This window comes from Branchiostoma floridae, chromosome 3 (genome assembly GCF_000003815.2).
Source record: "Branchiostoma floridae strain S238N-H82 chromosome 3, Bfl_VNyyK, whole genome shotgun sequence".
Classification (NCBI taxonomy): Eukaryota; Metazoa; Chordata; class Leptocardii; order Amphioxiformes; family Branchiostomatidae; genus Branchiostoma; species Branchiostoma floridae.
In genome coordinates, this window is record NC_049981.1 from 27,166,017 (window position 1) to 27,184,170 (window position 18,154).

The 18,154-nt window shown below is 40.0% G+C and overlaps 1 protein-coding gene across 1 annotated transcript in view; it reads right to left on the reverse strand.

Annotated features, from left to right (window-relative positions):
• Positions 1-18,154, reverse strand: part of LOC118411792 (QRFP-like peptide receptor) — a 39,093-nt gene that overhangs the window by 1,513 nt on the left and 19,426 nt on the right. Inside the window, exon 2 of the mRNA XM_035814279.1 lies at positions 7-167. Within this exon, the coding sequence (XP_035670172.1) occupies positions 7-167 (161 nt within the window). The remainder of the gene's footprint in view (positions 1-6; positions 168-18,154) is intronic.

Consider the following 18,154-nt stretch of genomic DNA (forward strand, 5'->3'; position numbering starts at 1 on the left):
GGACACCAGCAGAGGCACATTGGCAGCGATGGCGGCGATCCAGACGAAGGTGATGACCACGGCAGCGTTGGTGTCGGTGACTCGCGCCTTCAGCGGGAAGATGATGGCATAGAAGCGGTCCATGGCGATCACGGTCATGGTCAGGATGCTGCATGCCACGGAAACGCCTGGAAAAGATGGAGTCATGTTATTCTCATCTGTCCTGTACGTCACAGCCCAATTGCAACCTGAGCTCTGATCCAACATTGAAGGAGCGCTAGGCGAATTTCCTAGATAAAAGAAAGAACGATTTATTACGCTTTGTGTGTTTTGATTGCTGTTTAGTCAGTCTGAATGGTATTTCAATTATACAGTCAAGGATTACACAATTCCAGTTTGAGTCGTAGAGTTCGCAGCGCGATACCCATCTAGAAGAACGGGGACCTTACCTGCAAATGTTTAGACATGGATTTTAGCTTGAAATTGCTCCAAATTGTGGCCGGATTGGTAGAAAGAACTGGTAGGAGTTATTTTCCTGTTCCTTGAAAGATTAAGTCGAAAACATTCTAATGTAGAACAACTTTAATTCAAGACGTACCATTAAGATTTGATCTTTCTGTTGTAAATGTTTTCCTTAAATGCGCCTCAACATTCCGACCGTGCAGCTATATCTTGAGAACTTGTCAGCTACTCAGCTACCGTTAGATTTGTTTAGATGACCAACGTCTGTTCCTTTAGATGTATTGAAAAAGGGTTATCCTTAAAGTAATGTTTAGAACTGAATGCATTGCTTTCTACAGATTGCCTCGTCGTCAAGATAAAAATGTTGACATCTTGAGTGGAGTTCTCAGTGAATTTACTATCGCAACATCACCTTTCTCCACTGTTCTATCAAAGCACGTTCCTGGAGCTCTCCAGGAGACTTCGGAGCAGGTTAAACCGTAATGCCGCCTGCAACGTTATTTGTTGCAATCACCCGCGAGTTTGTATACTCATGACGTGTTCTCCGAATGGTAACAATAGATAAAAGTCATGACTGACCCTGACTCCAGCTTACACAACTCTATATTTCTCAATAGATGTATGCATCTTTATATTATCTAAAGCCGCTCGATACTAGGTTTACACAAGGTTTCGACATGTATACTCAGTCGTGGCGAATGGCGAATTCGATTTTGTGAAGAGACATTGAAAGGAGAAGGTCGTTTGTGACAGCTTCCTGTTGATAGCTTTATGGAGTCCGACAGTGATGTATGTTACATTAAGGTACCCGGGTCATGGTGATCCCGCGGGAATATATCAAGGGCTTTCAGATATGGCATATGTTAAGCCCTACTCTGATGTGGTTTCATACAGTACATACCCCCCGTGGTGGGGTTTCTACAACCTCCTGTCTTGTTATGTTTTCCCAGTAGGGGAATACATATTATTGTTTTCTCTGGTGTGTTCTTTTTATTCCTTCTACTGTCAGTAGCCAATTAGAGCTTAGGTTGAATATCAGCTGTTCTTTTATTAGCATTTTTTTTACAATCACACTATGGGGCCAGCTCAATAGAATTGCTTACGAGTGGGTTGACGAAAGGCTATGGTGAAAATAGTCTGCATTTTCGTGAAAATGGTTCCTTTCTAGGTTTAACTTGAATTCTATTTATAGCCGTGGTCATGAAAACAGTAGCAGTTCTTTGCTATCTAACGAAGACCATTTTGCCTTTACTGATGTAAACAATTTCCCATTTCCTGCTGGAAAATTAAGAGTAATTGTAGAGAAGACACAAGGTTTCATCTGTACGTTCAACAATGTCTCACCACTGCGTTTAAAAACTATTTCTTCCAAAGAATCGTTCACATCTGGAACGCTTTACCCCTCAACATTAGAACTCTAAAACTTTCCCCAGTTGTTACAATTAATACCTTTAAGAAAGCAATCCTAGCTCACTATCTCTCTCTTACCAACGACAGATTTAACCCCAACGACGTATGTACTTGGGTCACCCACTGTCAGTGTCCCAGTTGTACACCTTTCTAGATATTTCATATTTCATCTTACCATTATTTCTATGATTTATTTCTTTATATTTGTTATTATTGTATATTTGCTTTTATTGTCGTTGACACAATTATTATTATTTGATTGTACAATTGTTATTATTTGTTATCATTATGATTATTTTTCTATTATTGTATAATTTAGTTGCACGGGAGGCAACTAGTAAAGGTTACAAAGTACCTGTTTTTGCCTCCCTACCATTTTGTGTAAACACATATGGTGAAGTTCAAATAAATAAAATAAAAAATCTCCTTTTTCACATGGGTATCATAGACGTTTGGCTGGCGCTGCGATAACAACCTGATTTATATCCACATATAATAAGGGCGCCTCGTCAAATGTAACCTGTCAGGAACCTGTTCATGTGCCAATGAATAAAAGGAGAATCATATCCTTGGAAGACTAAGAAGGCAAGGATCAGGATTGGGATTTTCAACTGAAATGAGAAACGTCCACGCAGTTTCAGAGTAAGCTGCTAGGGGTCTACACTTCTTCCTAAGATGAAAACCTATCTACCACCAAAAGCCTCCAGACCAGAGCATGTCTTAATAACAAAAGATACAAAAAAAACAGACCTTCTGCTTTAGTTTCAAGGTCACACACGCGGGGCCCAAAAATCAACCTTGAACTTTGGGTCAACAACACCCACCACCAGAAAGTATACCTCTATTTATAATGATAGAGATAATAATGAAATGACATTGAACTTCTGCATTGCCATTGGCTGTCTTCGATGGGGATACAAATAGGTCATGAATATTGGAATAAAGAACGGATAGTCCTAGATTGTTGATATGAATTGTCATATCTTGACGTATTGATGCAGTTTCCTTATCCACAGTACATCGCGGAATTATTTTAGCCGCCTGGTGGAAACGACTCGACGGTCTCAGACAAAATGGCGATTCTGCTCGATGCACAGTATCCATCAGGCGGCTGTAAACACTAGAGGCAATGCCCTCTTGTATGTAATAACCGCCGGATGTTTTCAAGGGCACAATACACTTTCATCGATTAGCTTTTGCCAAGAATTCTAAATGTCACGTACATTCGGCTGACTCGGCTTGAGTTATGCTCACGCAAAATAAGATCCGGCGCCTTGTCTGGTGCAACTTGTCACAAAACCGTCCATGCGGCAACGAATGAAATGACAAGGCCATATTGTATCCTAGAAAGGCTACAAACTTTAAGGATTCTTTTAGGCAAGGGTTGGGATTGTCTTCTATAAAGCATATATCTTCCTCTGTGAGTGGATGTGTACACATATCCTGCAGCGCTTCTTGGATGAAATGTCTTATGTGAAATGAGCTGCTTGAATTGTTTTTTTCCATACATAACTTTTAGGGAGTTTGTAGGAGGTTAATCAAACTATCCCCATAGCTATAACAGTTAGTCCATATCTATAAACGAACAATAAAGGTTCACAAATAGCATTTACCAGTAGGGGTCATCAAGAGTCTACTTCGTATTTCTTTCCGCGTATACGTAGAACATTCCATGTATGGGAGCATGTGCCCGGCTTTGCTCGCTATGGACAGAATTCTATTGATTTTTTTTTTACTGGAGATTTTAAGAGGTGGTATTTTCACATAGTACGTAGTTTCCTGTATAGGCTAGACATTACAAAACAGAAAATAAAGTCAAAGATGGAATAAACCACAGTAATTTGATCATATAGATGACACCCACGCGTAAATCGTGCGACTATACTATTTGTCGTACAATAAGCTGCAAAATGAGAAAAGATATGCCATAAATTGCAAATAAGAACATCGGAAAACTAATACAAATGAGTGAAGTATCTCAGACAAAAAAAAATGTCAAGGAACAAAAGTAAAGAATTTATTGCTCTGAGCATATGTTCGTTTCTCCAAGCTTACATTTTATAATGAAGGCAAGCTTTTGCCAAACTTTATTTTTTCCTCGCACACTGCTATCAGTTTCTGGGAGCCGGGAGAGCCATATAATTTACATGGTTGAATCAGAATGGCCTTATCAAGAAATAAAAAAAGGTGGAAGAAAATGCTACGGATTGTCTCTCCAGGGTATCAATCAAATACCGAATATTTTCCGAAATTGTTGATATTAATACGTATACACATTCTCATAGCTAGGTGTATCATGTTACATCTACTACCCACGGTCCAATTTGAAATACCTAGTGTGCAACGACGTCATCGGACAAAACTTAGATGCGTCAAGAGATTGATTTTTAGCTGAGCATAAATCCAACAGTTGTAGCACACGAGTCAATGCCCTCTAACGGCTACTTATGTCAATTTGCTTCAAGGACAGAATGTATAAGACGTCTTTTCTCTCACCAGAGTCCATCCATCTTGCTTTCCAACAAGAAAAGCCAACATTGATCCTACTTCCCTGTGGAAATCCATGCCTAAAACCCTTCATATGTTCGCTTCAACAATTTTGTATCTCAAAGTTTACACGGCAATACAGCATGATGTTATCTAGGATGTTTTGCAACAGGAAGGTAGTCTTGCCATTTAGGAGATTTTTGGTACAGGGTATACGTAAGTGCGTATGTAATGTTGGTCATTGCTGTAAAAGGCAACGGTAACAAGATATTACAACAAAACTGCGACGGCCCCTGTCGTGAAAACAGACTCTATGATTAAGAATTTTTTTCTTTCATTCACGCCTCTAAGTATCGTTTGTCAATCTTGCGCCGGAACGTACATAGGACATTTTCGGGGCTACAAATAGGATGTAAAGAAGTTACTAATTGCCACGTGAGTGTGTAGTAGAGACTTGGTATAACCTCTTATTATATCATAAGAAGCCAATTACGACATCCGTGACCTTCTATACGTGTTCTTCTCAGCAAGACAAAATCAAAAGGATTTATACAAAATGTAACATGCATGTGTAATAGTACTGATATAAGTATGAGCTGAACTAGTTTTTTTTAAAAGCTGGAGTGTTATGTCGGAAGGTGGTACGTACCGGTAATACCAGACACATAGATCCAGATATCAAGACCCGGTACCGATGCCATTAAGACAGTGGCGGAGTCCCCTGGTATTGCATACATAAGTTTCCCATCACTTCATAATATTGTCATCATCTTCATCACCCCAAAGCTTTTAAATATTTTTTTAGATATTCTCATTAGACTAGAAAATAGGACAGAGTTACTGAAAAATTGCGTACTTGGCTATGCAGCAATATATTGATGTAAACGAAACCATCGATGCTAATAAGCCAGAAGCGATGTCACTGACATTGTTCTTCCTCTAACATCCTATGGTCTTCTCAGTAAATCTGTAACGTTATATATCTTTATCATAGCAAGCCAACTGTCTGGGAATGGACAGCATGGTCATCATTATTCTTAACACCAAAGATCACTAAAGCCAGGATGATAACTTACATCCTATGGTCTTCTCGGTAAAATTGTGTAGATCTTATCATAACATGCCAACAGGGAACGGATAGCATGACCATCATTATTCTTACCACCAAAGATCATTAAATCCAGGATGATAGCTTACAATTCAAGTTCCAGGTGGAAGTAGATAGATACGAATGGGGCTTGTGATGTTGTGTAAGGCACACTGATCTTGGTCATGTGGATGATATTTGCCTGCACATTAATTTTGTCTTCCCCCACCAAAAAAAAATAAAAAAATGACCATACTATTTATCTTAGGAAGAAGCTTCAAAATCAGGAAATATATACCGAATTCATTATTTGGTACACCATGCTCTGCGTGTTCAGACATTTGCTCAACCTTTCTGATCGCTTGGATTTCATTTTTTTTTTGGGGGGGTCTTCTTTGTACGCTGGTATGTAGTTCTGGGGTGCCCACAGGGTGTCATCCATGTAGACCATCTAGTGATCCAGTATTACCTGATGGACAGTTATAGTTGAAGAATGTACCGTTCGCTTTCGATGTCAGTGCTCCAGCCATCTGCCAACACCTACATGTACAACTAAAATACGAGCACTTCAATTAATGGAAGGTAATTTGTATTCATCCCCTGTCGTTTCTCATAGTGAAAAATGTCTCACGTATTCTGTTTCTTACTGATAACAAATTGCGGTCCTGTGGTGGAAGCCACGGGATTTCAAACGGGAAGCACAAGGCTTATGTTACTAGAACGCTGTAATTACAGTCTACATAAAAACGTTAGTTACGTCCGTGCACTTGACCTTTGCCTGTCGACTTTCACATCTGGAAAGCCGTGATGTTGTGCCTGTTATTTTCTCTAACTGCATTCGCATCGGTCAATAGCATTTTCCAAGATTTCCAAGCAGAGGTTCAGCTCCGGCTTGTCTTTGGCTTCTTTCCAGATGTCGTTCTGTCGTGCTTTCCATTTTGTCAGATCTTTTTGACGATAAGAAGCCGGAGCCTAAGCTCTACATGGAGAGTACCAATACTTTACGTTTGCAAACATCATAATGTATCAAACTCAGACACCTCACGGCAATGTCTTAATACCGCAATGTCTGGATAGGGTATTCGTGAATCTTGCCGTGTGCTGGAAGAGAGCCAAAGCCGTGGCAAACTTCAATTACACCTACTTGACCTTAAGGCAAGGTTATCTGTTTCTTAGATGTTTTTTTATTGCTGGTCTCGTGCTGACTTGAATACCAAATATGGGCATGTGCAATCTTCGTGGTCTTGGCAGTAGTAGTTAAAATTGAAGCGAGGCGTCCTCTACGCAAGAAAAATGACACCCACTGTACTAATGGGATTGTCTATTATTACACCAACTTTAAAACCTCACAATATCTATATTATTCCCATTCATCTAAGTGAAAAAAGATCCAGCTGGCAATACAATTTTCAAGAACATGCCCAGTGTAATTTTGGGATAGTTACATGATTGTATGGTTCCATTGGAGTTCGCGCTTCGGCGAATATAAAATCAAAGGGTACATTTGCAACAACAGCCAATTTAAAGGTAATGCAGCGTACAGTTTGCTAGGGAGCCATATTCATTTAACGGTCTTATCAGAGGTTCATTCCAGAAATAAATTAAACTAGCAACTAGCATTAGATTAAGTATCAAAGTGTGTAGATGCCAAATGTAACAATTTAAATGTCACAGCAAAACCTTTCATTTTAGTAACCAATCCTTGTTCGATTGCGGATCATTTCAACTACTCCGTCCTTGATGTTTGACGCGCAACGTCAAGTTCGCCTCATAAAAATCACACTGTCATCAGGTCGACACTTTAATCTACTACATGGGAGCCTAAGTGCTGTTAAGGATCACAGCGTTCCAAGGAATATCCGGATTTTACTTGTAAATTGCCGACATGAAAGACCAACTGAAAGGTCAGCAAACGACGGTTCGCTACAGATCGTGTAAGGCCTAGACTTTGTGACGGTGGTTCACTCATGTGCTGCTGTGTGCATTAAGACCTGCCTGTCATCTGCCAGCTAGATAAAGTGCACCAGACAAGGCGAGATGGCCCCCGGACCGGACATTAACGCCAGGAAAACAATCAAACGGTAATACAAGAACAGTTAAAAACAACTTCTGAACCATTGCATTTTTTTTGCCGGAATCACTTGGGCTATATTCAACCACGTTTAGGCTTTCTACTAGCAGGAAGAGAATACTGAACTCACACATTATACCAGCCCTCATAACAATATTTTCTTGTCTTATACGTACCTTAATGCATTGGCTTGTATCTTTTGAGTTTATCCGTTTCTATACAGTTAATGTTGGAAAGGTCATAAAAGTACATTGGATAATATGCTGGGTTCTGGATCCTGCGTCATTATACGAAAAGATGTAAAGTTTTTTTTATCTATTTTGCTTTTTGGACAGACGAGGACAATGTGGCACTGCACTCGAGTTTTTGTAACTTATATCAACAGTGCCACATACACGGTACAGACAGAAGGTACCCATTTTTACACCTGGGTGAAGTGAGGAAGTTCGTGTAAAGTGCCTTTCCCAAGGGCACAACGTCGGGGCGGAATTGCAAACACTTAGGAATATAATACTAGTAAGTCTATACATTTCTGGAGTAACTATCCGAGGTGGTAGAAGTAATTCTCGATTAAGTTGAACTGTAATTTCCAACACAAGAAGTTAGATTTACCTAAAATTTTTACTGATCAACTCCAGTCTTTGTTAAGGTATGGAAAATCCACTGCTTTGTTCACCTACATCGAGATTTATAACCATCTCTACAACATAAACAACAACGAAGGGCGCCATAGACTTTCTGCAAATTTCTGATCCACTCCTCACCGAGTCACGTGTGTTATTCTCAAAAAAGGGACGTCACAGAAGCAAGGAATTGTTCATTCCTTGACAAAGACTGTAGTCGATCAGTCAAAAATCTGGTTAAGTCTTATTTCTTGTGTTGGAAATTACAGTTCAACTTAATCCAGAATTACGTCTACCAACACAGATGAATTTCCAAACTAGAGTTCGGCGACCTCATACCTTCATGAAATATTTAGAGCTTTTGCAAATTTCATGCATAATTTACATAATTTATGCATGGCGATGTTCATTATTGACTAACGTACACATGTTACAAGTATAAAATTCCCATCATTAGTCATTATGCGGATTTGCTATTTTTGTATATATCATGCAAATCAGTTCCTTATTTGCATATTTGGTATTTGCTTATGTTTCACCTATCATAACTTACATGTGTTAAGTTTACTGAAGTTCAGCTATTGAAAACAATGGAATTGTACAATCTCCTCATTAATTATGCAAATTAAGTCCCCATTTGCATAAAATGTATATCATTATGAACATCTTTGCCTAAGCTACCTGCATGCCAAAAATGATGGCAATCCATCATTCCTTTCTATAGTTATCCTCTTTGGAGTGTATTGACAAAAACGCCCCTGCACTTCAAAAGTTAAATGTTAGGGAGCTGAAACTTGCCCCACTTTGTCATGACGTTAAAAGCTATCTACCACCTAAATATCAAAACCATATCATGTCCGGTACAAGAGATACATTAAAAAAACTGCTATGATAGAATAAGCTCGTTAATTATGCAAAGTTAATCTAATTTTGCATAATTAGTATTTCATCTTGTATAACATTGCCTAAGGTACCTACATACCAAAATCATGAAAATCCATTTTTCCCTACTTGAGTTATCCACTTCAGAAGTTTTTGACAAAAATGCCCCTGCTATCCCCAAACTAGACGCTAGGGGGGCCAAACGTATGTCACTTATTTCTGAGCACAAGAGCTATCTAACACCTAAAAAGTGGGACCATATCTTGTTCAGAACACCGAGATAGCAAAACCGGAAGTTGCACTGCATTACCAAGGAAAGCCGCTGGGGGCCCCAAAAATCTAATCACTTCTAGCTTTCATCACACCCCACCAACACACCAAGTATGAAACTAATCCATCCAGACATTCTTGAGCTATCTTGTTGACAGACAGACAGACAGACAGACACACACACACACACACAAACGCTGGTCAAAATATAACCTCCATGACATTTCATGGAGGTAATTATACCTAATATTGATTAGATATGGATTCCACTCGCATTCCGTTGAGAATGTCAGCACTTCACTCTACTGATCTAACAGGTATATAGAATGCAATCTTTTACGTCTGCAAGAAAAACGGTGCTATTTTGGTGACCTTTGCACATAAGACCATGTTCAACGCCGGAAGGTTACCGTCGGGCCCAGAGGTCATAGTTAGAGCTCAGAGCGGAGTCAAGACCCTACAATAGGCCGCTTTCATTGTAAGATTACCCGCAAGTCATTTCATCCTTCGCTACACTCTAGCTGTTGCACTTGCCTCCACATCGACCCTAGGGAGTACTAAGATCCAGCAATATTGACTTTGACTGCCCGGCCTTGGTGATCACAACCACACATGACCTTGACATGTCAAAGGCTCATTGAAGAGACGGAATAAGTCGCTAGGTGCGTATCTGCACCACCATATTATCACCACTCGAGGCAATTCTTGAAACAGCTCATCAGGTTTGACGTGCGAAAGACATATTGGAGACATCGTCAACTGGTAATACTGAGACCTTAACCCGTCTCAAGGTTACTTCGCCGCTTCAATGGTAAATAAGCTTTATGGATACGGATAAGGGTCTGATTTTCGATCGGTCTTTCTGCAATGCAGACGGCTGCTGCCCTGCACTACGTCCCGTAACGCTTCTGATCACTTGTGCCTATATCCGTACCCTACACATTACGTGAAAAACTGATGTGAACGTAAGTATAGGAGTATAGGAGGCGTTTTTACATGTTTTCACAAATATATTTTATATATCACGAGGCGCCTGCAAATTGATCATTTTTATGTCAATCAATGCTTTTAAAAGGCATTCTATATGAAGAGGAACGCACCTGGTCTGTTTGGGTAATGTGAATTGGTTCTGACTCTGATATATCATCTATTTTCGCATTTCTAAAAGACCGGATTACACGTACATACCCCATTAGAGCCTAACCTGCAGTACCGCTCCCGGCCGTCTAATGGCCAAATTTTGGTCCTTAGGAAATTGGGAAATCGCAAAGGCTAGCTCCATAACAGGTTTGCATTTTTTGAGATTTAATAACTTAAGTTTCAACTATGTAGCCACTTAAAAAACAAAAATGAAAATATACAAGACATTTTACTGACAACGAAAGGCATATCAGGAAATAATTTATTACCATACGAATTGTTCAATTATTTTTGTAACCAGTGTCATTCAGTTAGATTTGGGACATTTCAGCTCATCGCCAAAAATAGTTACTCAAGCAACTGGATATGGTTTTGAAACGGTCAGACGTTTCGGAAAGAATCCACTTTCCTTCGTCAGTGACACTGAAGTGATCTGCAAGAAACAGGTCTTTTATACCCTAACTATGAATGAAGACAATTTCAGATGTCCAATAGGAAAGGTTGTAAGACAATTCAGACTGAAGACAATTTGGATTCCAAAGAAAACAAAGCTAAGCCAAAGTCAAGCTGAAGACAATTTGGATTTCAAAGGATATCAAGGCTAAGACACAGTTAATGCAAATGAGTCAATTAGCTCCTGTTGTTTTAGTTACAGGAGCTAAAAGTTTTGTTGGGGGGGGGGGGGTAGTGCTATGTCCCAAGTGCCGGAACGTTCCATACGTAGCCCCCCTTTTCTGTTGAGGGTGGGATTGTATATTCTCTCATAATAGTCATATATGGCCTCTCTAACTCCCCGTTCAAACCAGCGGGCTTCACGGTCTAGGATGTCGGTAGATTGGAGGTTGAAGGAATGTCCTTGGTTGTGTTGTAGGTGGTTGAAAATAGCAGAAGAGTTGCCGTTGGCCTTCGGTTTGCAATGTTCTTGGTATCTTGCTTTTAGTGGACGACTAGTCTCACCAATGTATGTGTTGTTACAGTTGGGTTCCTCGCATTTGAGTCTGTAGATTACATTGGCCTTAGTACCTTTCTGTGGTTTGTCTTTTGGATGTACCAGTTTGTGTCGGAGGGTTGAGTGAGGTTTGAAGTCAGTGGCGATGTTGAAGTTTTGGAAGATCCGTCTGAGTTTTTCCGAAACTCCTTGGACATAGGGGATGGTAATGTTGGCTTTCTTTCTGTCGGTCAATGGTTTGCACTTGGCTGTTTTCTTTGAGTGGTCCGAGGGTTTGAGGGCTTTGTTGAAGGCCCAGTTTTGGTAGCCACATTTGTTCAATGCACTTCGGAGGTGTTTGTGTTCCTCTGTTTTGGCCTCAATGCTGTCTGCCCGGTGATACAAGGTTTTAATCACTGCCAGTTTGTGTTCCAAAGGGTGGTGAGAGTCAAAGGCCAGATATTAGTCAGTGTGCGTCGGTTTCCTGTACACTTCGAACTGAAGGCTGCCGTCCTTCTCTATGATAGTTTTGGTATCTAGGAAGGGGAGCATGTTGTCATGACTTGACTCCTGTGTGAACTTGATGTTCTTATCTACTTGGTTGATGTGGTCAAAGAACTCATCAGCTACTCTCTGTTTTAGCTTGCAATAAGTGTCATCTACATAGCGGAACCAGTTGAGTGGGGGAGTGTCCTTGAAAGTACTGATAGCCTTCACTTCAAACTTTTCCATGTAGAGGTTTACAACAATGGGTGACACTGGTGATCCCATAGCACAGCCGTGCAGTTGTTGGTAGAACTGTCCTTTGAAAGAGAAATACGTACACCCTAGGCAAAGGTCTAGCAGTTTGCACAGTTGGTCTGGAGATACATGTAGCTCGGTTCTGTCTGTTAGTGTGTTGTCAGCCTCCAGGGCTTCCTTGACTACCGAGACTGCGTCCTTAGGAGGTATGCAAGTGAAAAGCGAACAGACATCGTAAGAAGTGATGATTTCATCTTCTTCTACCCGGAGATCTTTGATTTTGTCAACGAAGTCTGCACTATTCTGAACGTGATGTTGAGACTTCCCCACTAAAGGTCCCAGGATCTTAGCTAGAAATTTTGCTAACTCGTACGTGACAGAACCTATGCTGGACACAACAAAACTTTTAGCTCCTGTAACTAAAACAACAGGAGCTAATTGACTCATTTGCATTAACTGTGTCTTAGCCTTGATATCCTTTGAAATCCAAATTGTCTTCAGCTTGACTTTGGCTTAGCTTTGTTTTCTTTGGAATCCAAATTGTCTTCAGTCTGAATTGTCTTACAACCTTTCCTATTGGACATCTGAAATTGTCTTCATTCATAGTTAGAGTATAAAAGACCTGTTTCTTGCAGATCACTTCAGTGTCACTGACGAAGGAAAGTGGATTCTTTCCGAAACGTCTGACCGTTTCAAAACCATATCCAGTTGCTTGAGTAACTATTTTTGGCGTATCTTATTACCTGGATGTCTAACCTACATCGACGTATTTCAGCTCATCACTTTTGTGGGTAATTGCTTTGATTTTAGGATTTTCATTAGGATGCCATCCATAAGATCCAGTCAATGTCCTTAGCTAATTCAATGGACGAAGGGATCGGCCTTTCCAAATATTTGCCATTTACGCATTGTAAAACCATTGAGTATCATCAGGGGGCGTCCTTACCATTGCTGGCCTGTTTTCCAAACTTTTGCTGGGTGGTTTGCAACAACGCCATGCTTATCAAATCATAATCCCTCAACATCTCTAGCCCTGGATTTGTTCAAAAGTCTAGTCAAGCCGATCTTGCTCTATTGCGGGGAAATACTTCAACAAACGCTCAAACCAAAGAACTCGTGCTAAAGGAATAAAGGAATATCCGAATGAAAGTACAGTCAAACCTGCCCGAGCGACCACCTCTTCTCAGCGACCACCTGGCCATTTCGACCGCTTTTTCTCGGTCCCGATTTATTTTCCCATTGACGTAAGCATTAAGCGACCTTTTCTCAACGACCACCTGGCCAACGCGACCGCGACCGGCCCAAATTGGGACCTATAACGACCGCATCATTTTCAAGATTGAGGTTTTCATCGATTTTTGATGATAATTAGCGCGATTTTGTGCCGAAATCGGCCAGCTTGCGTCGGATTTTGGGGTTTAACTTACAGTTTACAGTGTGCGTGTTGTATTTGACATTAAAGACCTCGCTTCTTTGCGTGCGTGCAGTGTGCTTGCTATTTGCCATTAAACACAACGGCAACCATTTATACTTTGCATCGGACATGTTTTGAGTCGATACTCTTCTCAGCGACCACCTGTCCAAATCGACCGTTTTTTTCCGGTCCCCCGATGGTCGTCTTGGGCAGGTTTGACTGTATTAGAGATACAGTCTCAAACATGGTTTCCCCGATAATGGGACCAGGTATAGATATACTTAAGGCTACCCGTGCTGGTAAGAAATCTGATACATCATCGACCCCTCCTGTTCTTGTTCGATTTAAGAAGTCTATCTATCTATCTATGTGGGGCCGCGTAGCACAGTGGTAGTGTATTCGGCCCGTGACCGAGAGGTCGCCGGTTCGAATCCGCCTGCCGTGTTGTCGGTCTTGTGCCCTTGGGAAAGGCACTTTACACGACTTTCCTCACTTTACTCAAGTGAAAATGAGTCGTCCCTCGGATAGGACGTTAAATGGAGGTCCCGTGTATGGGGAGAGCCATACCCCATGCACGTTAAAGAACCCCCACACGTGCGATGGTGCGGTGTGCGTTGGTGCAAATCCTTCTGTCGGAAGTTGGTGATTCACTTCAAATCACCCGGATGGAGGTCTGGCGACCTCTGTCTCGTATCAGCCACATGGTGATCTACATCATTCACCCGGACGGGTGTGTCACCCCGTAAGGGGCGGTATAACCCGTCGTTGTGCGAACATGTGCGAACATGTATAAAGGGCTCCCTTGGAAATCAGTTACTACGTTAACTGAAGGGACTACCCTAAAGATCAATAAATAAAAAATAAATCTATCTATATCTATATCCGTCCGCTTATACTGTCGGTGATTTAAGAAGTATACTGATAAAATGAACATTATATCATACAGACGCTCTGAGAAATAAGAACGTAACACTAGAGCAACCAAATATTTCTTACGAGATTCCCGATCTAAAACATGTACTGCTTAACTACTGTAAGATACTGATTAGTGTTCCTAGAAGTTCTGTCGATGCTGCTGTATTGGGCAAGCTAGGTATGTTTGCACTGTATATGGACACCCAGACACAACTCATTAGATATTGGCTTAGATTACACAATATGTCTGATGATAGAATTGTTAAAAAAAGCATACGACACTGCTGTTATGCAAGAACATGAATGGATCACACATGTACAAGATATAATATGCAGGCATGGTTTCCAAAATATTTGGCTAAACCCTGATGTCGCGATGCCAAATGTTTTGGAAACATGTCCAAGGAACGCCTAAAGGACACATGTCTTTCGAACTAGAGACAAAAGATAAGAAATTTTAGTAAACTAGCAACATATTCGAAAATTAAGACAAACATCGCTCTGGAAAACTATCTTTTATCAATTCAAAACAGATCATTCATTAATAGCATAACAAAACTAAGGATTGGAGCACATTGTTTAGAAATTGAAAAGGGTCGTCACAAAAATGTACCAGCTGAAAAGAGAATGTGTTCCATACGCAAAGACATTATTGAAGATGAATATCATTTCCTGGTGATATGCCCTTTTTATAATGAAGAAAGGAAAAAAGTTGTTGACCATATGATACAACAGAACAACATTACCTAAAACAAACAGAGAATATTCAATGTACTTCTATCATGTCCCGGCTCCATATCTGTCCACCAAGGCCAATATATATATAATGCTATGCAAAAGAGAAGTAGTGTTATAACAATGTGAAATACGCTATGCCGCCATATTTTCTGTTATGTTAGATTAGTATACTGTTGTATGCTGTTGTGGATAGTTTGTAGTTGTTAATAATACATGTTATTTGCCGTACATTGTACCTGTTATAATCGTTGCGCAATAAACTTGACTGACTTGACTATCGACATGATGTTCGTTGTTAAATAGTAAAAACAGAAATTCTAATTTACAGAATACGCAGGAATTAGTGTTAATCATTCTGTGCCAATTTAATGCATTGTTGTTATTAATATAGCTAGCAACAGAATTTTCGCATTTTTTTAAAGTGGTAAGTCATGGGTTGAATCCGAAATAGTGATATGTTTGTTTTCTTTGTGTAGTCTTACTTTTGCACCATCTCATCATATTACAGTATCGCACTCAAAGTTTTGGCTATTGGAGGCGCTAGGATTGACGTTCATATTAAAGGATCATAGGTTGTTATTACCTCAATGATACGTATGTCATTTATGGAGCTTATATTTTCACTAGCGTGTGTGTGTGTGTGTGTCTGTGAACAAGATGTTTCAAGAAGGACTGAATAGATTGGTTTCATAATTGGTGTGTTTGTAGGGTGTGACAAATACTGAATATGATTAGATTTTGGGCTCCCTAGTAGATTCCCTTGGTATTACAGTGAAACTTCCGTGTTTGATATCTCTTTTTCTGGCCATGAAATGATCACGATTTTGGGTAGTAAATAGCTCTTGTGCTCGGGAAGAAGTGACAAAAGTTTGGGACTTCTACTAAGTTCTAGCGGCTAGTTTTGGAAATTCAGGGACATTTTGTTTGAAATTTCAGAAGAGGATAACTCAAGTAAGGAATAAAGGATTTTTATGATTTCTGCTATGTGGGTAGACAAAGATGTACAAAATGAAGTACAAATTATGTAAAATAGGAAGGCATTTGGATAATTAATGAGAATATTCTATCATAGCAGTTTTTCAATGTATCTCCTGTCTTGGACATGAGCCCACTAACATTAAGTTTTGGAACTGCGGGTGCCTTTTTGTCAAATCATTCCCAAGAAGATAACTAAAGAAAGGAGTGATAGATTTCCATCAATTCAGACATGCAGATAGATTAGGCCAAGATGTGCACTATGACATACATATTATGCAAATGGGGGATTTATTCGCATAATTTATGAGGAAATCGTACAACCCATTATTTTCCATAACTGGGCTTCAACTAATGTAACAAATCAATGTAATTCATGACAGTATAGAAATAGCTAAACTTTTTTTCCAACACTGAATTAATATAGGGACTTACCCTAAATTTTCGGCCAACTCCGTCGACCTTGTTCACAGAATGACCCTATCTCCAGCAGTGACGTCAGGAACACGCCACTTTTGCAGAAAGTCTGTGCCGCCCCCCGTCTCTGTTGAGTGTGGGCCGGTGGGCTCTAATGTACACTGCCTCCTTCACTCCTCGCGCGAAGAAATCCTGTTCTGAGTCACAGACTTTCTGATACTTATGACCCCCTCCTGCAAAAGTGGCGTGTTCCTGACGTCACTGCTGGAGATAGGGTCATTCTGTGAACAAGGTCGACGGAGTTGGCCGAAAATTTAGGGTAAGTCCCTATATTAATTCAGTGTTGGAAAGAAAGTTTAGCTATTTCTATAATGTATTCTACCAACACAGATGAACTTTCATGCTAATTCATGACAGGTTGAACATAAACAGATGCCAAATATGCAACGAGAAACTGATTTACATAAGCAATACAAACATGTAAAACTTGCTTAATGATAAATGATAGAAACTTTATGACATTTTGTGAAACTTGTGACATCTGCTAGTTGAAGGTGAGCTTTACGCAAATGTGTAAGTCATTTACATAAAATCTTTTACATGACATGGAGGTACGAGTCCTGGAACTCTAGTTCACAAGATTATCAAATGTAAGCAGAAGTCTTTTGACAAGAAGAACCGGTCAATATCAGGAAAAAATATTCTTATTGACAGGAGTATCCATTGGATAGTGTACGAATGTCTTATTGATAAGAATATCTTGTCAACAGTGGACATATTGTGTCAGTAGTCTAGACTTTTTTGTATAATGCACAGTATGATAACCATAATCATATCTACTACTATCCAGATATAGCAATAATGCATCGTTCGTTCGTTCGTTCGTTCGTCCCATAGCCTTTCAATCAGCCGTAGGGGCAGCACAACATGTTGTGTATAGAGTATATAGCAATAATGCATATACTGGAATAAATCTTAGCCTCCATAGCAGGCTCTCTATGGACTTTTTTTGCACTTTTTTAAAAATGGACGGCTATGAGAGAGGCCAGCAATCAGCGACCCAGTACAAAAAGAAATGGCCAGCAAAAGTGCCAAAAAAAGTCCATAGAGAGCCTGCTATGGAGGCTAAATAAATCTCAGTCTGCTGATTTTTTTATCCGTCCACATCTTCTTCTTTGACTTTGTAAGACTCTCTTTCATTTCTCGTATTTATTGTTGTCTGATATCTTTTCAAAATTCACGGCATATTTTTTTTCTAAATGTCTATTATATATGTATTATTTACGGTATGGGTGCGCACATTTTTGGGTTACAAAAATTGATCCATCCATGTGATCAAGTCAGCGTGACCTAAGAGAAGACACGGTTGTCTTCTGATAATGCTTTTTGCAGACTGACTGAGTTGTTTCTAAATTGAACGTAAAGCGCCGATGAGAGTTGATAGTTGTCACGCTTGTCGAATACAAAATTACACTGCTAGGGAAGAAATGCCACGGTGATCAGCTTAAACCTCGGAGCGTAAAGGGTATGTTAAATTGTTCATGGGAAGCCTAAACGCTGTGGCAGTTCAATTAGTCTTCTGTCAAATTAAATTCCAACAAGCGCTGGCTTTTCT